The sequence below is a fragment of the Heliconius melpomene genome, chromosome 18 (genome assembly GCF_056956725.1).
Source record: "Heliconius melpomene rosina isolate 202511_hmr_F chromosome 18, ASM5695672v1, whole genome shotgun sequence".
NCBI lineage: Eukaryota > Metazoa > Arthropoda > Insecta > Lepidoptera > Nymphalidae > Heliconius > Heliconius melpomene.
In genome coordinates this window covers 3,929,321-3,947,962 of record NC_140406.1, presented here as the reverse complement: position 1 = coordinate 3,947,962, position 18,642 = coordinate 3,929,321, and the positions used below count along the sequence as shown (strand labels likewise).

Below are 18,642 nucleotides of genomic sequence, written 5' to 3'. Positions count from 1 at the left end.
TTTAAAACAAAAACAATATTAAAAAAGGGCGGTCAACATTTTTATCAATTGTAAATGTAATATAGGCAATAGTTATACCATGTTACTACTAGCAATTAGAAGTATGCGCTAGGAAAATTCAAAAAAGAAAAAAAGGTGTCTTGTGAAAATGATTGCCTGAAAGTTGTATATAAATTAATTTAATTTAATATATTCCATTTTATAATAAATATTTAACTTTTCATGTAAAATATAAATAATTTAAAGTATAACTATGTAAGATTAAGGTAACTTTTACTTTTTAAGAAACCATTATTTAATTCCAAATTTATAGTTCAATTTAAACACCAATATGTTTTAAAATTTCAACTTAATAATTAAACTTAAAAAATAATAAATTTATCTTACTTATTAATTTAGTAGTTAGTATTTTAATTGTAAATGAAAATTTTATTATTTGCAACTTAGATAAAAACATGAATTTTAAGTTTAAAAAGGCTGCCATGGGATACATTTCTTTTTTTATGCATAATTAATATTATCATTATATATATATCAATTAGATATTAATACGACCCAGAGGTCAAATTAAGGTGCAAAAAGGTAAACATAAAAATGCAGATAACATAATTACATATTTATTTATCACAGAATAAGTTCATATTCATTTTAAACATATGGGGAGAGGTCGTCACTTATGTACTTATTAGCCGCCACACCGTCACAGAACTTTTGTATGCGGGAAATAAAAATTTCAAAAGTTTTGTCTATGAACAGAGATCCATATGACTTCAAAAGCTGCCTCCAGTTGGCGTTGAAGTACAAAGATACTAAATCACCTGTAAAATATTCGTAATGATAATGTTATTTATTTATTCATTATTATTTAATAAGGGATTTTTATAGTTTCTTTAGGCTAACTTCATTCAATATACGAACACTTTGAATCTAACGGTTGTGAGTTCGAGGTCTGGGTTGTGCAGAATGAAATATTTAATATTTTTAATTTCCATCTGGTAACAATCACGCAAAGCCTCGAGAATTCGGAAAATTAGAAAATGGGGGAGGCAAGTGTTTTAATGGAAACGAGATGGAAGGAAAATGGAAGATACAATGGGAAACTCAATTATTTATATATATAATGCTCACAATTTTAAACTGTACTTACTTATGTCGTTATTGCCAATGATAATGTTTTCAGTAGTAACGTGTGCGTTTCCAACGTCATAGCTATATTTAAGATCTTTATTTGAAATGTACAAATAAATTTCATCATTTATCTTATGGGGATACATTTGATATTCGACTGTCAAATTCACTTTTTCTGTAAATATTAATTTGTTTTATTAGTCTTTGTATTAAGCAAAATGTAAAAATGTAAGAAGTATAATCTATCAATTATTGTAAAAACTTATTTCTTGTATTAGGTTCTCATGGTATATATGAAACTAAAAGTTACACTTAATTTGAACAGACTATATACTCACCAAGTCTTAATTTAGCTTTTCCTTCGCCATTTACATTAATGCCTCCAACAATGGTTTGTAGCAATGGACTTTCGCCCGCAACATTAAAATGTGCTTTTACAGTTAAAACATCACAGGTGGCATCTAGTCTACCCTTATGATTGTCAGCATCAAAGCTATAATAAAAGAATAATATTTTACTCGCCAAATGTATTTTATAAATAACATGAAATTTACTTTTATTTAAAATATTTTGTCATACTTTATACCTTTAAAGGATAGGGTAATAGGGTAATTAGGATTTTTAAAAATATTATTTTTATTTGTTTTCAGGGATTTTTTTAGCTTCACGCTTTATCCCGCACACAGTAGGGTAGGCAGAGAGAACCTAGTGTTAAGACACTCCGTTTCTCACTTTCTGCCGAATTTTGGAGGCATTACGTGTTGAGTGGCAGAACTCAACGCCGCGCTTTGCTTCGACACCAAAGCGAAGAAATGGAAACATAAACGTAAATAAATATTTCACTTCCTCGAGTGGGAATCGAATCCACAAACGTCGCGTTACAGTCACACCCTTGTGCCGCTGCGCCATGATGGCCTCTGTTTTCAGTGATAATTATTAAATAATGGCAAATGTGCAAAACGGTACAAATAACTTAATCCTCGCAGTAAAAATAGAGCACTGTTGCATTATACAGACTAGTTACTATTTACAGTAATGTTATCTCCGAAGTACATTTTAGAATTATTTTGATCGTAAACGAGATCGAAGTATCCGCCAAACATGTTAAGCCTAGCTAAAATTTAAATATTTTTATCACGTTGGCATCAAATTTTGCCAATATGGATTTATTAATAATAATAAAACTTTAGTGCACATGAAAATAAAAAAGAAATATATATGAAATTTACACAAAAAAGAAAAGAAAAAGAAGGATACATAGAAACTTATTTAGGTACTTAAATTAACATGTGCAATGGCGGCCTTATCACTGCAAGTGATCAAGTTATTAATAAGAAGACAGATCAATTTAAACGTAATATTATTAAATCATTAAATATTTGATGCACTTAGCAATACATTTTAAATAATTATATTAGTTATAAAAAATAATTATATTAAAAATCAATAAACAACGTTATGTCATTAATCTATACTCCGAACAAGGTAATCGACCAACACATTAAAATGCAATTTACTATGTATACTTATTGTATAATAAACGGAATAAGTGTTCTTGGAACTACATACATAATGCAACAAACAACGATCTTAACCACTTAATGGTATATGAGAAGGGAAAAATACTAGTACTTGATTAATATAGTCTAAAAATATTCCAATAAACACATATCAAAATAGTAGGTATTAACTATAATATCTTTATTATACACTAGTGGACCCGGACACGGCTACGCCTGCTTCAACTATAAGAATATTTATTAAATTATTTTCAATTTTCAATAGAATTAGTAAGAAAATTTAAGCTTAAACAATCAAAAAGGATAATAAGTAGATATACATTATTAGAAAAAAATATCTGAGTTATTGAAATTAACCAACAAAAGGATTAAAAGTAACTAAAGGATAGATATTCTTAATATTAGAAAAAGTACCTAAAGTTTTCCGTGCGTGCGTACATAGATATCGACTCTACGAAATAACTAAACATTTCTCTCTATTAAGCAGAATAATTTTAGCGGGCAATATCAAATAAAATAAGAAGAGAACCAAAGTGTAGCTTAAATTAATTATAAACAGCAAATAATTACATAAACATTTACAATAGTTCGAAAATGTATAAAAATTTATAAAACCGTCAACGTCATCTGCCCGTTCGCGTCGGTCATACTGTGCCGCCCGTAGGTTAGGTCATTTGGAATCAGTGACATCTCCTTAATTATTTATCAGAATGTTATACAGTAAACTATAATTTCCATCAAGATGAAATGATAAAAGTGACTCTTATATTTATTTTCATAAGGATGAATATCAAAATGTCGCGGTAACGGTTGCGTAGCGACGCGACGGTTGTTATTAACATGGCAGAATAAATTGCATGTCAAATTAGAAAGTATTTTAAAATATATTAGTTTATATGTGTAATGTAATGTTATATAGCCTATAGCACTTCGGAAGAATGCAGCTTTCATACAAAACAAAAACAATGAAAATCGGACCAGTAGATCCAGAGATCTTAGCGTTCAAACAAACAAACAAACAAACAAACAAACAAACTCTTCCGCTTTATTATATTAGTATAGATGTACACTACATCTCAAGAAAAACTAAATATCTAATACTTTTTAATAATTTTCGCAGTGTATTTTATATTGTTGGGTGGCTAGTATCACATATAAACATTAATTCCAAAATACGTACAAAAAATACAAAAAGAGAAAAATACTTACGAGAATTTGTTAAAAACGCATTTCGACATGCCCTTAGCCACACCGTCAGTGATGGTTAACACTAGGGCATCTAGAATATTTACCCCCACATCTTGTAAATGCAAAGGATCGAGAGGGAGTATGTCCAATTCTGGTATTCCATTTTGAGCATCTTGCAGTACTTTTTGATACAGTCCCTTCAAACATTCATTGTCTTTTATGCTGCATTTTGTTAGAGTATCAACTGGGAATATTAAAATGTTTTTGTAATTTAAGCATTTTTTACACAGTGAAACATATGTATAATATATATTTGAAAGAAAACTTTATATAAGCAAAATAAAATATAAAATGTTAAATATGCCAGAGAAAATATAGTTAAATCAGCTTCATGTTGTATCCCACATACAGCAGGGTAGGCAGAGAGAACCAAGTGCTGAGACACTCCGTTCCCCACTGATCGATTGATTTTTTTTTTTTATAAATAACTAAAAGCTCTAATAACTATAAATTATTTTTAGCAATATATTTATATATTTTTCTTACCGTATGCAGATTCACAAACACAGAATAAAGAGAACGTAACCACAACCGCGTTGATTAAGAACATTGTTTATTCTAGCATCTATCTAATCAAAGTAATCGTTAATAACACTCGACGCATTTATATATACTACGAAATAACAGAATGACATTTACAGAGAGGTTAGTCATTAAGCATAATAAAAATTAAAAAACAAATGAGATTTTTTAACGACACCCACTCTTGAAGCTTGAAAACTTTATTTATTTAGATATTTTTTTAGTTTTTGGGGGGTAGAAAGACATAAGTTAGTATTATGTAGGTAGTTGTGAGAAATGAGTATCTTAAGGCTCGCTCAAAACGTCATAAATTAAACTAAACTAAGATATTTTAGTTGGGCTTGTTTCATAAACAGCTCTCAACTCTAAGATCGATCTTGAGATGTTGTTTTCATTCATAGATTATAATGAATTTTCAAACAATAGATATATTTTATTACATATGTTTACAATCTTTGTCTTGTACTTAGATATTTTGATGGATTTAATAATAATAGTTTTATATATTTGCATTTCATTATTTAAAAATGAGGCATGAAAAAAAATCATGAAATACAGGCAATATAAATATTTATTTATAATAGACACCACAGATTAATTTTAAAGATACAGAGTAAGATCCTCAGTTATGAATTTGTTCGCTGGCACACTATCACAAGCTTTTTGTATAATAGAAACCAAAACCTCTAAAAATTTTTTGATAAAATTAGGTCCAAACAACTTCAAAACCTGTCTGAAGTCGGCGTTAAAGTACGATGATACCACCTCACCTGTAATGTAATAAAAAATATTATTCTTATCCACGAATTTTGAAAGACATATATTATGTAAATATGTACAAAATATATGGTGATGTCAATTTCTTTATGTCTTTCTACCTATCTTAAGAACTTTTAAATGTTAAAACTATTTTTTAGTTATATCAGATTAGACAAAGACCTGTATAATTATATGCATTTACCCCAATTAGAAATTTAACCCAAACATTAACCAATTGAGGGATTTTTTTATTAAGTTTAAAATTATAAATTATAACTCTATAAAAATTAACTTATCTTAATATTACTTACTTAGGTCGATACCGCCAATCATAATGTTCTCAGCGTCTAAATGTGCATTTCCAACGTCATAACTATATTTAATATTTTTATTTGAAACGTGCAAATAAATTTCACCATTTTTCTTTTGCGGATAAATTTGATAATCGACAATCGCGTTTATTTTTTCTGTAAAGATAAATATGGACGGTGGATTATATATTTATATTTGTTTTTGTTAAACTAAGCACAAAGTAAAATGTTGAAAAGAGTAATTATAAAATAAACTTATATTAACAACTTTTTAACCGCCACCAATATACCATATCTTAGACCAAGAATTTTTTGATATACAGAATTATTCTAATCAACACTTTTGGATTGAGAAGTATTGGATTAGAATATAGTATCTTTCATTTTAATGTGGAAGCCTAATATAATTTTAAACAACATAGTTAGGTACTATGTATATAATAAAATTACTATTAGATCCAAAAATTTATTCAAAGTTTAAGCTCGTAGAATGTACCAAACTTTCCTTGTAAGATATCTCACAAACAAGACAACCACAAAATAGATTAAAACAAATAATACCTTGCTATACAAAAAATGCGTAGTATTACTAACGAGTTTTACTCACCTACTTTTAATACAGCTTTTCCATTGCCATTTACATCATTGCTTCCAATAATGCTCTGTATTACTGGACTGTCTCCCGCAACATTGAAATGTGCTTTTGCAGTTAAAACATCACAGGTAGCACCAACACTTCCTCTATGTTTATCGATGTCAATGCTATATGTAACAACAGTAATTGAGTATTCTAAAGTATCTATATATATAAAAGGACTTGTCCTCACTGACTGAGGTAAGACGCACGCACAGCCGTAACCGCTGTGCGTAGAAACGTGAAATTTGGACAGATGTTTACTTTCGTAATTTGGACATCTACTAAGAAGAGATTTTGAAAAATGTTTACCCTAAAGGGGTGAAATAGGGGTTCAAAGTTTGTATGGAAAAAAAAATAATCGGCACCGATTTTTATAAAATTTGAAATTTAGATTTTTAAAAGTATTTAATTGAACACGTGTTTCATCGTTTTCTAGAATTCTCCCCTTAAGGGTGCAAATAAGGGGTTGAAATTTTGTATAGATTTTTTTTTAAATCGGCACCAATTTTTATAAAATTTGAAATTCAGACTCTTAAAAGTATTTAATTGAACACATGTTTCATGGTTTTCTAGAATTCTTCCCCTAATGGTGCAAATAAGGGGTTGAAAGTTTGTATGGAAAAATCTTTAAAACGCCACCGATTATTATAAAATTTTTAATTTAGACTCTTAAAAATATTTAATTGAACATGTGTTTCATGGTTTTCTAGAATTCACCCCCTAAGGGTGCAAATAAGGGGTTGAAAGTTTGTATGGAAAAATCTTTAAATCGCCACCGATTTTTATAAAATTTGAAATTTAGACTCTTAAAAATATTTCACTGAACACATGTTTCTTGGTTTATTAGAATTTACCCCTAAATACGTAAGCGAAGCTGCGCGCGTCCGCTAGTTAATTATAAACTAAAACGCAACATCATTTAAACTCACATTTGTCTCACATCCAAATACGTTTACCATTTAGACTATACGGTTACAATTTATTATGACAATTTTTTAAATATATTTAGGAAAGACATAAAAGTTATTAAATAAAATAGATTTTCTTATTTTTCATTTCACGAGGTATCCCACAAGGAAGGCAGAGGGAAATTATTGTTAAGACACTCCGTTCTCCTTAAAATATTTCCGTTCTCTACTATTGCTTTCTTAAATAAATTTACCCATGCCTTAATAGTATCAAAAATATAAAAGATATTTTTTTACTTTTTTAAATAATCTAGCCGGATTACCATTACACTCTTAACACACTTCTCTCATATATGGAAATGAACTGGGATAGTACGGACCCTAAATTCATATTTAAAAAAAACTATACAGAGACATTTGTTCACGACCAACACGTACACAGTAGGGTAAATTACGATAAAAATTATATTTAAACTTATAAATATTAAAAAGAGAGAGCATACTTACGAGTATTTCTTAAACACACATTTTGATATGCCTTTAGCTACACCATCAGTAATAGTTAAATTAACAGCGTCTAGAATATTTAATGATATATCTTTGAAGTGCAAAGGATCGAAAGAGGGTATGTTAAATTCTGGTATTCCTTTTTCACCATCTTTCAGTATCTTTTGAAACAGTCCCTTCATACAACCATTATCTGTTATGCTGCATTTTGTAAGAGAATCCACTAGAAATAAATGATTATCTTGTATCAGAGAAATAAGTATGAAATGAAAGCCAAGTTTAATAGGAAGGTTTTATAAAATGCCCTATTTTAAACGTTAATATATTAATAACCATTTGAGTTAAATTTTGTTGAAATTTTTTACACATGCAATAAATTTCAATTGGTTTACCGGTTATTAAAATTTAAGGGCTTAAAATTTACTTAAAATGATTCTGTAACATACACATTGCACGTTTCCAGTCTTTTAACTTGGCTCGACACGCTCCCGTGATACGGAAAGAAACAATAATATTATGATATCGCTTATCTCATCCCATTAAAAAATAAATATATTATACCTATATATTATTTATAATTTTAAATAACTTTTATCATCTTCCTTACCGTATCCAGATTCACAAATATATAGCAAAGAAAAAGTTACAACTAATAAATTAGTAAAGAACATTGTATATTCTTGGATTTAACCAAAGTAATCTTCCATACACTCGACTCATTTATATATACTACGAAATGGCATAAAAACCTTCATAAAAAGGTCAGTCTTCAGGTGCTTTATTAATTGAAAAAAACATAAAGGACTACTTCGGCCATTTTTTATGAACTGTAGTAGGTCTGTGTAATCTTTGTGAAATTTTATAAAAATAATGATGTGAATCTCATCACAGGTTCTTTTCCTCCGACGACGTTCTTTGTATCCCGCATAACACCATGGGTTCGACTGTCGGGCACAAAAGTCGAAAGTCGAAGTTTTCCGGGTTTTCAAATATGTATGTTTATTATAAATATTCTTATAATGAGGCCCAACTCACTTGAAAAACCGCCACAATGTTTCGATTTTGGTCGGACAATTCAGCACAGAATTCAGCACGGAAAGTGCTTATTTCAGTATACCTTAGGAATTTTATTTATTTTTTGGCCCACCGCTCAACTTTTCTAAATAAGGAGAATCGTTATAACCTAAATAAAAAATAATAATATAAAAATCAAAAACATATGCAGATCAAAAATAAATTTAAATTAACATTTATAATATTCTTTAATTTATTTAAAAAAAACCATAAGTTATCTTTATCTCAAGGCAATGATCACAATCTATTTGCATGTTATAGCAGTTAGTTTTTTTTACTAAGTAAGTATCTCTTTTTTAATTTTTTTATGCATAACATATAGTATAAAAAAATAAAAATAAATAGATCAGCTTCAAATTGTATGTCGGGCACAGCGGGGTATGCAAAGGGAACCCAGCGTTAAGACACCCCGTTACCCATTTTCCACCGAATCCTGGAGATCGATTCTTAACAAACAAGGGGAGGTCGTCTTCGACTTATGTATTTGTTAGCTTCCTCACCATCAACTTTTGTATCTTTCAAATAAAAATTTCAATTTTTTTGTGTATTAAAAGAGATCCATAAGACTGACATCCAGTTGGCGTTGAAGTACAAAGATACTAAGTCGCCTGCAATAATAACAATGCATTGGTTATAATAATTGTATTAATTTATTGTAATTTTCGCCGTCCCTTTAGGCTAATTTCATACAATAGATCCGATAGATCTAATGCCGTGTTTTGTCAAATAAAATCAGGAAAATATGTGTGATTATAAATAACTGTTTTGTTTAATATAATAAGCACATCATGAATAAAAAGATCCACCATATTAGAGGTGGAAGAAAACCCCCATGAACGTTCAGTATTTTATCAAGCGTTTACAGGGGGTAAACGCGACGCCGGTGGATTCCACTGGGGGGAATAAAATATTTAATATTTTAATTTTGTCGCTCTGGTAACGACGCAAAGTATCCGCCAAATATGCTAAGCCTAGCCAAAACTTAAATATTTTTATCACATTTGCATCTAACTTTGCCAAGATCGATTTATTAACACGACAGACCAATTTAGAACTAATATTACAAAACCGCCAAGTCACCAAGATGATTCTTACTAAATATATCGTTGGAGTATTTTATTTGAAACGGCTGCAATTTCTGTTCTGTTCTGTTCTTTCTATTATGGCGTTCCTAGCGTGCCAGTTGAGCACAAAATCACTTCACCAGTGTCACGTTGAATGGAGAAAGCAATTTCTTTATGCCTTTTTCTTACTTGTATATTTTGAAGGATATAATAATAATATAATAGTTTAATATTTTTGCATTTCATTAAACAAAAATTAATACTATAGTACAATAGATAAAAAAGTGGATGGCGTTTGAACAAAATAAAACGCATGGAATGCAGGCAATATATAATGCATATTTATTTATCATATAGACCATAGATCATTTCTAAAGATACGGAGTAAGGTCCTCAGTTATAAATTTGTCGGCTGGCACGCTATCACAAGCCTTTTGTATAATAGAAACAAAAATTTCTAAGAATTTATTGATAAAATTAGATCCAAACATCTTCAAAACTTGTTTAAAGTCATTGTTGAAGTACGCTGATATCACTTCACCTGTAATATATTAAAAATTATTTATCTAATCCACGTATTGCTAAAATTTTGAAGGGTATATACATTCATATACACAAAGTATATGGTGATAACCTTTTAAAAATTTTCTTAAAAATGTATCTTAAAAATTTCTACTTGTTAAAACTCATGTTTTAGTCGTACTAGACTAGACAAAAACTTATATATATATACCCCAAGTAGAATTTTAATTCAAACCTTAAATAATTTAGACAAATTTGAACTGCTTTACAATAAATGCAATTATTCGTTAATTTTGTTATTTATACTTAAATCTTAAATCTGGGAAGTTCTAGTTCAAGCACTCTGTATCGTCTGTCAAATAATATATTTCAATCAAATCATTTTCAGAAACCAGAATTTTTTCAATTGATTATTATTAAGTTCAAAATTATAACTTACAATGCTATAAAAATTAACTTATCTTAATATTACTTACCCATGTCGGTACCGCCAATCACTATGTTTTTAGCCTTTAAATGTGCATTTCCAACGTCATAATTATATTTAATATCTTTATCAGAAACTTTCAGATAAATTTCACCATTCTTCTTTTGCGGATAAATTTGATAATCGACAAAAGCGTTTATTTTTTCTGTAAATATGCACAACGTAAAATATTTAACAAGATACTTGTAAACTAAAATTATTTTAACAACTTTTTAACGGCCATCGCCATGCTATGGACCGAGACCCTAAGGTCCCTAGACCCTAAGGTTTCGGCCTCGGTCCAAGGCATGGCGATGGTCTTCTAAAAGAGACCAAGAATATTTTCGGTATGTAGAATTTTGAGCTCGGAGAGTAGGCCAAATATTAATTTTAAGTTTTCTTTACAAACAAGCGAACCCCAAAAAAGATGAATACCAAAAATATCTAGCGACAAATAGTACTCACCTATTTTTATCGCAAATTGTCCATTGCCATTTGCCTCATTGCTTCCAATAATACTCTGTATTATAGGACTATCTCCCGCAACAATGAAATGTGCTTTTGCAGTTACAACATCACAGATAGCCTCAACATTTCCTCTATGTTTCTCGATGTCAATACTATAACAATAATTGTGTATTTATTCTAAAGTATTAATTATACACCATAATTTAAATCCACATTTATCTCACATCCAAATACGTTTACCATTTAGACTATATGAATACAATTTACTCTGACTATATTTTAATACATTTAGGGAAGTCATTAAACTTACTAAATAAACTGATATTATTATTTTTGGCATTAAGCTGTATACAGCACATAGCAGTGTAGGCAGAGGGAAACTATTGTTAAGATCCTCTTCCGTTCCTCACTTTCGGTCGAAATTTGGAGGCATTGTTACCAGAGCGAGGATATTAAGTATCAACTGCTTCGAGTGGGAATTGAACCCTCAATATTGCGCTTAAGTCACAATCCTGTGCCTCTTCGCCAAGACTGCCTCAATAAAATTAAAACATGCTTATCTAGCAAGATCTCTTAATAACCTTCTCGACTTATAGACAAGAAATAATTAATTTAATTAAATAATAAAAAAAAGATAGCAGACACTTACGAGAATTTTTTAAACACACATTTTGATATGCCCTTAGCTTCACCGTCAGTAATGGTTAAATTAACAGCGTCTACAATATTTATTGATACATCTTTAAAGCTCACAGTATCGAAAGAGGGTATGTTAAATTCTGGTATTCCTTTTTCACCATCTTTCAGCATCTTTTGAAACAGTCCCTTCATACAATCATTGTCTTTTATGCTGCATTTTGGAAGTGAATCCACTGGAAATTATTCATTATTTTAATTATTACACACATAAGCACACAACATCCGTATTTTGATCTTTATCGAAATAAATTTATCTCATCAATGACATAAATTTGAAATGATCGCCAAGTTAAATGTTTAGCTTAGCTTCACAGGTGAAGCCAAGCAAGACGCATTACTACAAAAGAATAGCCAAAGCCATACAAAAATAGCCAAGTCCAATTTGTAACTTGAATTTTCTACCGAGTGTACACAAAATTCGGCACCTCCCTCCTCCCATATAATATATATACAGTTAAAAAATAAATATTTTATTATATTCTTTTTTAAAAAAAAATATTAAAAATATTATTTATTATTTTCCTTACCAAATCCAGCTTCACAAATATATAATAAAGAAGTAACAACTAATAAATTAGCAAAGAACATTGTGTATTCTTGGATCTAACCAAAGTAATCTTTCATACATTCGACTCATCTATATATACTACCAAATGGCACAAAAACCTTTGCAAAAAGATCTGTCTTTAGGTACACTAGTATTTGAAAAAACGTAAAGGACTACTTAGGGCATTTTTTATGCATTGTAGTAGGTTTGTGCGATCTTTATAAAATTTTATAAATATAGTGATATCAATCTCATCACAGTTTTATTTCCTCTGAGTGACTGTATGGTCACTCGTTTACTTTTTGTTGTTTTCAGACAAATATATTATAAAATGAAGCGCAACTCAACGCTGTACTTGAAAAACCGCCACATTGTCTCAATTTTGAACGGACAAATAAGCACAGAATATATGTATATACGGGATACAGCGTTAAGCTCCACTTAAATACGCAACCTCAAGAATGCAACGGAGAATCCCCTCTTTACGTTTCTTTACGTCGAGTGTTTTCTAGGAAATTAAACATAATCTTTCGAAAATATTTCATTCATTCATTATTTCACAAAATGAACTGATGTTGGGCCTAATCTTATTCAAAGGACCATTTCAATATCCTTGCAGGTAAAATGCAGGTTCTTCAATGCACCTTAAGACTTTTATTTATTTTTTGGCCCACCCCTCAACTTTCCTAAATAGGCAGAATTATTATCACCAATATGAAAAATAATAATATATAAATCAAAAAACATATGCATTCTGTAATTTGTTAAAAAAACTATGAGTTATCTTTATCGCAAGGCATTGACCACAATCTAATCGCATCTTATAGCAGTTTATTTCTTTTTTAAATTTATACCTGTACCTAAGCCAGTGATAAATGTATTTTGAAAAATATTACATCCTAGTACGAGTATACATTATATTTATAATATTATTATTAAATAGAAGTATAACTTTATTAATTATGCTCGTATGACATCTAAATATAATATTTTTTTGCAGTTAACTGTGAAATTTTTATTCTAAATTATAATTTTAAGTAAATGTGAAGAGTATGACACCATAAGTATTTTATGCGTCGTGCAATCGCGTGGAACGGGCAGAGAAGGGGAATTTAGTAATAACGTAAGACATATATGAGGAAGACCGGGACAGTTCCCGCACTTTTCGAAAAAGTAGTATAATAAAGATGTATTTTTAAAGAAGAAGAAGAAGAAAAGAAAGAAAGAAACCGACAGATGCCGATAAAAATTAATTAAATATCGACCTAAAACTAGCCATTGAGTGTTTATGTTTATATTGTATCTAACAATAAAAGTTTTTATACGACTTACTACAAAAAACTTATATAACCTACCGACGATCTTATATATTCAATTCAAATTTGATTAGGTACAGAGAGGAGATTCGACAATGGAGGCAAATGTATCTTAAATTACAGAGTGTCTGTCCGTGAGTGAATGTCCACCGAGTTTCAGGGCGAAGAGTTAAAATACTTCACAAATGTTGGGGCTTTTCTTGCTTGTCCTCTTGCTTTTCAGAAAGAGAAAAGCCCCAACAGTGGCATATTAGTTATAAAAAATAACAAGGGTAAAACTTATAATCTAAGCCAAGAGCATTTACAATTAGATACTAAGCCATAATGACGTCGCAGTTTCATTTCATTTTTATTTAATTTTTTTGAGTTGTTCCCTAATGTTTCAGCATTTTATTTTATTTACTCGTATATGTTCGTAAACTGTGTCATCTCCACGCGGCATAATCTACAGGCTTTGAGGCTATAGTTACTGCTATATGTCGAATTTTCATTCTATTTTAACACTTTTCTATAGTACATTACCAATATATATAAAATTAGATTCCTCGCAAGCAGCCACATAGTGCTTGCTTATTTCTTCAGGGACAGAGCACCCCCTCTTCCCAGCCCTTCTCCCCTCCAGGTGGCGGTTCGAAAAAAAAAGTTAGTTGTGTATTGCGTATTTATATTGCGTGTATTGCGTATTTATATGTCAATTTGTATAAAAGAGATTCATTTATTCACTGTGTGATTGACAGACTACGCACACTTAAAGCTTCTGCGCGTAAGAATCTGAAATTGGGGATGAGGGTTCCTTATGGAGTACGCGGGATACTAGCAGAGCATTTCCACAGTCCCTGTTAATAAACGCGGTAAAAGGATACTTGCAGAGCATTTTTTTAATATCATACATTATCTTGTATATCAAAATTATGCACTGTTTTTCCTTGTGTTATTTAATAACTGCATATATAATAATTAATAATTGCTAATTAGGACACAAGGTTATTTAGGTTGTAATAGTGCCTAGATATTTTAATAAGCAATTTTTCATTTATTTTAAATTTTCACAAATTCAAATAATTCAACTTGCCAATGTATATGAAAATAACTTGCGCATTTATATATTTTTTTAAATAATGAAATTTTCAACCCCATAATTTAAAAATGTAGCTTGTATAAATTTAATAAAGTAAATATAAAAATAAAAAGCTACTAGTAATTTACCTGTTATTGAAACAATATGCTATTGTTATGCGCACAAATATTTATTGTTGTGCGTACAAACTGTTGATAGCTAATTGTGTTTTTGCCTTGACATAATTTTCAGGCACTTTATATTTTAGTTATCATAATATAATATTATATATTTAATTTAAAAAAAACAACTGTCAGTCATTTCTAAAAGCTAGTATTGTATAAAACTCGTCGGTTACTGACTGCCTACCTAAAATTCATGTAGGTCCCTTGGGGATTGAAGTCTTTCTTCAAATCCCACGGGAACGGGAAAAAAGGGCTCTGGCTTCATAAAGCGAACGAAGTTGCAATTACCAAGGACGACGAAGTTACAATTATTATTTGATTTTTCTATAAATTAATGGATATTACTTTGAATCGAGTAAAACATACGTTTCTACATACATTCATAATTTTTTAAATAAAAAAATATAATGTTGTTTACGTAAGAATATAAATTTTACATTACTAGTATGAATACTCAATAAACACGTATGATATATGTTATTTTAAAATATTATTATGCTTGTAGGTAGCTTAAAATAACTGACTATAAATTTCAAGTTCAAAATAATTAAATATTTCAAGTTCAAAATTCTTTGACTTTGATTTTCTGAGGTCGAGCCAATATAACAGTCATTAACATTTATTCAGAAAAACAGTTTAGCTTATAAAATAATTGGGATTACTCAAAAAATTACTACAGTCTACAGTATAAATGTAATATAAAAAAAATAAAAACAACACCATTTATTTTTAGACTTAAAAAGAATACTTATAATAATTTGTGTATAATATAACTTACAAAATAAGGAAAAAGAAAACTGTTCGTTATTTTTTTTACCTCAAAATTAGCTAAAGATGTAAAGCGCGTCGTTTAGTTCCGCCACTCAACACGCAATGCCTCCAGAATTTGGCAGAAAATTGGGAACGGAGAGTCTAGGTTCCCTCTGCCTACCCTGCTGTGTGCGATTTTTTTAACAGGCGTAACGCTGATAAAAAAATCAGTTGTACAATTAAGTCAAAGCTTCGCAGTTAGGTTCTAAACCAATCGTACTATATAATGATTTATAACAAATAAAATTCATATGGTATTCCTTACACTTTATTTCACTTATAGGTACTAAGTACCCACCTTAGTATGTCAGTATGGAATTGATAGAAACATTAGTTGTTATTCCTAAGTTTGTTTGCCTATTACTTAACAAACTTGTTCGGGTCGTGTTGAAATAGTGAATAGGGGAAAGTGGGGCGATTGCACGCAATTATGGGTAGAGAAAAATCAAGGAAATTGTATAATTACATTCGTATATTTTTGTGTATTAAAATTTTAATTAAAATAAAACATATAATATGTATAATAAGTAGCCTCTTCCTACCCTCTTATGTACAGAATCCAGCGCGAAGCTAAAAAAAATATTATTAGGCCGCAATACCATCCTTTTGATTACTATTTATCTTATGCTTATTTGAAATATAAATAAGTATATAAATATAGCCTGTCTTAACATGATAAGTATATGTTCATGTTTACTTTAATTAATTATATTTACTTTAATTAATGTGCGTAACATATTATAATTATAAAACTAATACTGGAAATTCATCTATACATGTATGTACCTTGCCAATATATGGCTTTGGCCTTAACAACACAGAGCACAACACAACCCTAAAACCTTAGAATTTCAATATGTACCTTAATACGTAGTAATATTAATAGGTACTTGTGGTTATTTCAGCCTTTCCAATGCTTGATAATGATTATTGTATATTCAAGCCGTGCTAACCAGAGCGTTAATTTGATTCATGCACAAACCGGATTATAGGGCGCTATAATTACGGACCTACTTACCAAAGAAGGTGTTAACCCCTTATCCTTAATTATTTCTTATTTAAATTGTATTAAATTTATTTTTACTAAATAAGTGAAATAAGTAGTAGAGTGAACAATTTATATAAAGCGTGTGAACCCTTACATTACACTTTTATCAAAATTAATCCAGTAGTTTTAGCGAGAATCGCGAACAACAGAAAAAGATTACAAAATAATATATTTTTGGGTTCTGTTACTTAGATATGGAAAAGAAAGAAGAAATTGTTTTTTCTTGTCAAGTAGAATTCGCGTCTTCTATCATATTATATGCAAAAATTGACTGCATATTGCTATTACTAAATTATATTTTCTTATTAAATTCCATTATACAAAATATGACTTAGTTTTGCGCCTTGTAATTGGAGACACCAATTAGTTGAGCTAAGTCAGACCATGACCTAATCTATTCCTAAAAGCCTTAAGAGATTGTATTACTTTATATATTATATCATATTTTTCTTTCTTTTTAGCTTCATGCTATATACCGCAAGTAGTAGAGGAGGCAAAAGGAACATGGGAATCTAGTGTTAAAACACTTCGTTCCCCTACTTTCCCCACTCAAGGCGTTGCGTATTGAGTGGAGGATTTCAACGGCGCGCTTTACCTTCTTATCAGAGCGAAAAAGTGAATAAAATAAGTATTTTATTGCCAAAAGTGAAAATTGAACCCACAACCGTCACGCCTAGTCACTCACTTGAGCCGCTGCGCCACGACGGGCTCGTCTATTGTTTCAAAATTTCTAATAATATTTTAGCCTTGTTTGAAATTATCTACTATAAAAAAACAAAAAATAAGGTAAGGTTAATGGTGCACCATAAACACTTGTTTTCATGAATAAAAATGCTTGAGAATAGCTTAGGGGCTCCATGAAAGAGGATTTTTAAAGCAACACTCGCTAAATCTCGACGTCAGCACGTTCGTCTCGCTCGCCGACAGCTCTTTGCGAATAGCCTTGACCGTGAATCTAGCTAGCCCCTAAGATTTCTAATATATCAACGATTTTACAATCTTTGTTTCGTGCATTTTATTTTGTTTTTTTTTCATTTAGAGGAGGAGAGGAGAGGGAATCTAGTGTTAAGAGTTAACTTATTTTCAAAGCATTGGGTGTTGAGTGGGAGAACTCAGCCCCACAATTTGCCTTAACAATCAATGATAAGGTTTTATTGGTAATATAAAAAAATCAATCCAATCCCATATTTTTAAACCAGGAAATCTTTATTTACATTTATTCGAATAACATTTCGCTGTATCGTTTTAGCAATGACAATTGTAACAATTATTAGTAAGCTGAAGCATATCGTAGTGTAAACTAGTTCATCCTGCAACTCGATCTTCGTGAATTACCATCAAATTAAACTGGACCCAATTCACAGAAGACAAAGGTTTTAATAAAACTTGGCAACGCGAACTTGAATATTTCCGTTTTCAGATTCGGTTATTCCTAATATTTCACCGATTTTAAAATCTGTGCTTCGTGATTGCATTTTATTTGGTTTTATGTTTTTCCCCCTTTCATGGCGCATTCTGCATATAGCAAAGAAAGGCAGCGGGAACGTAGTCTTAAAACACTCCATTCTCCACTTTCCGCCGAATTTTCAAATTTCAATAATTATTGCAGGTTGAGTTAGTTAGTGAGGTCAATGATATTTCGGTTTCTAGACTTTTCAAATTTTGAAACAGTGTGTATACCTATTAAACTTTAAACAAATATTTGTAGCTACTTTTGCATGATTGAACGGAACGTACAAACTTTCACATTTATAACAATAATAACATTATATCATATTGCAAGGATGTACGCACAATCATTAATAACTCAACTGCCAAGAATTTTTTGTTATTAATAATGTAGTTT

General features: G+C 30.0%; 3 protein-coding genes across 3 annotated transcripts; all 3 read right to left on the bottom strand.

Annotated features, from left to right (window-relative positions):
• Positions 1 to 595: 595 nt before the first annotated feature.
• On the bottom strand, positions 596 to 4,616 carry LOC146529242 (uncharacterized). The gene is made up of 5 exons (XM_085201837.1): positions 4,383 to 4,616; positions 3,858 to 4,080; positions 1,467 to 1,621; positions 1,148 to 1,303; positions 596 to 818 (listed from the first exon to the last, which is right to left on the bottom strand). Exons 1-5 carry the CDS (start codon positions 4,444 to 4,446, stop codon positions 649 to 651), a joined length of 768 nt encoding a protein of 255 aa, XP_085057963.1. The 5' UTR covers positions 4,447 to 4,616; the 3' UTR covers positions 596 to 648.
• A 364-nt stretch (positions 4,617 to 4,980) lies between these two features.
• Positions 4,981 to 8,211, bottom strand: LOC146529241 (uncharacterized). Its single transcript, XM_085201898.1, has 6 exons — positions 8,148 to 8,211; positions 7,541 to 7,763; positions 7,399 to 7,414; positions 6,096 to 6,336; positions 5,489 to 5,644; positions 4,981 to 5,188 (listed from the first exon to the last, which is right to left on the bottom strand). The coding sequence occupies exons 1-6, from the start codon at positions 8,209 to 8,211 to the stop codon at positions 5,019 to 5,021; spliced, it is 870 nt and encodes a 289-aa protein (XP_085058024.1). The 3' UTR covers positions 4,981 to 5,018.
• Positions 8,212 to 10,004: 1,793 nt separating this feature from the next.
• LOC146529240 (protein takeout-like) lies at positions 10,005 to 12,450 on the bottom strand. Its single transcript, XM_085201838.1, has 5 exons — positions 12,361 to 12,450; positions 11,784 to 12,006; positions 11,132 to 11,286; positions 10,677 to 10,832; positions 10,005 to 10,219 (listed from the first exon to the last, which is right to left on the bottom strand). The coding sequence occupies exons 1-5, from the start codon at positions 12,419 to 12,421 to the stop codon at positions 10,050 to 10,052; spliced, it is 765 nt and encodes a 254-aa protein (XP_085057964.1). The 5' UTR covers positions 12,422 to 12,450; the 3' UTR covers positions 10,005 to 10,049.
• Between the last annotated feature and the right edge of the window lie 6,192 nt (positions 12,451 to 18,642).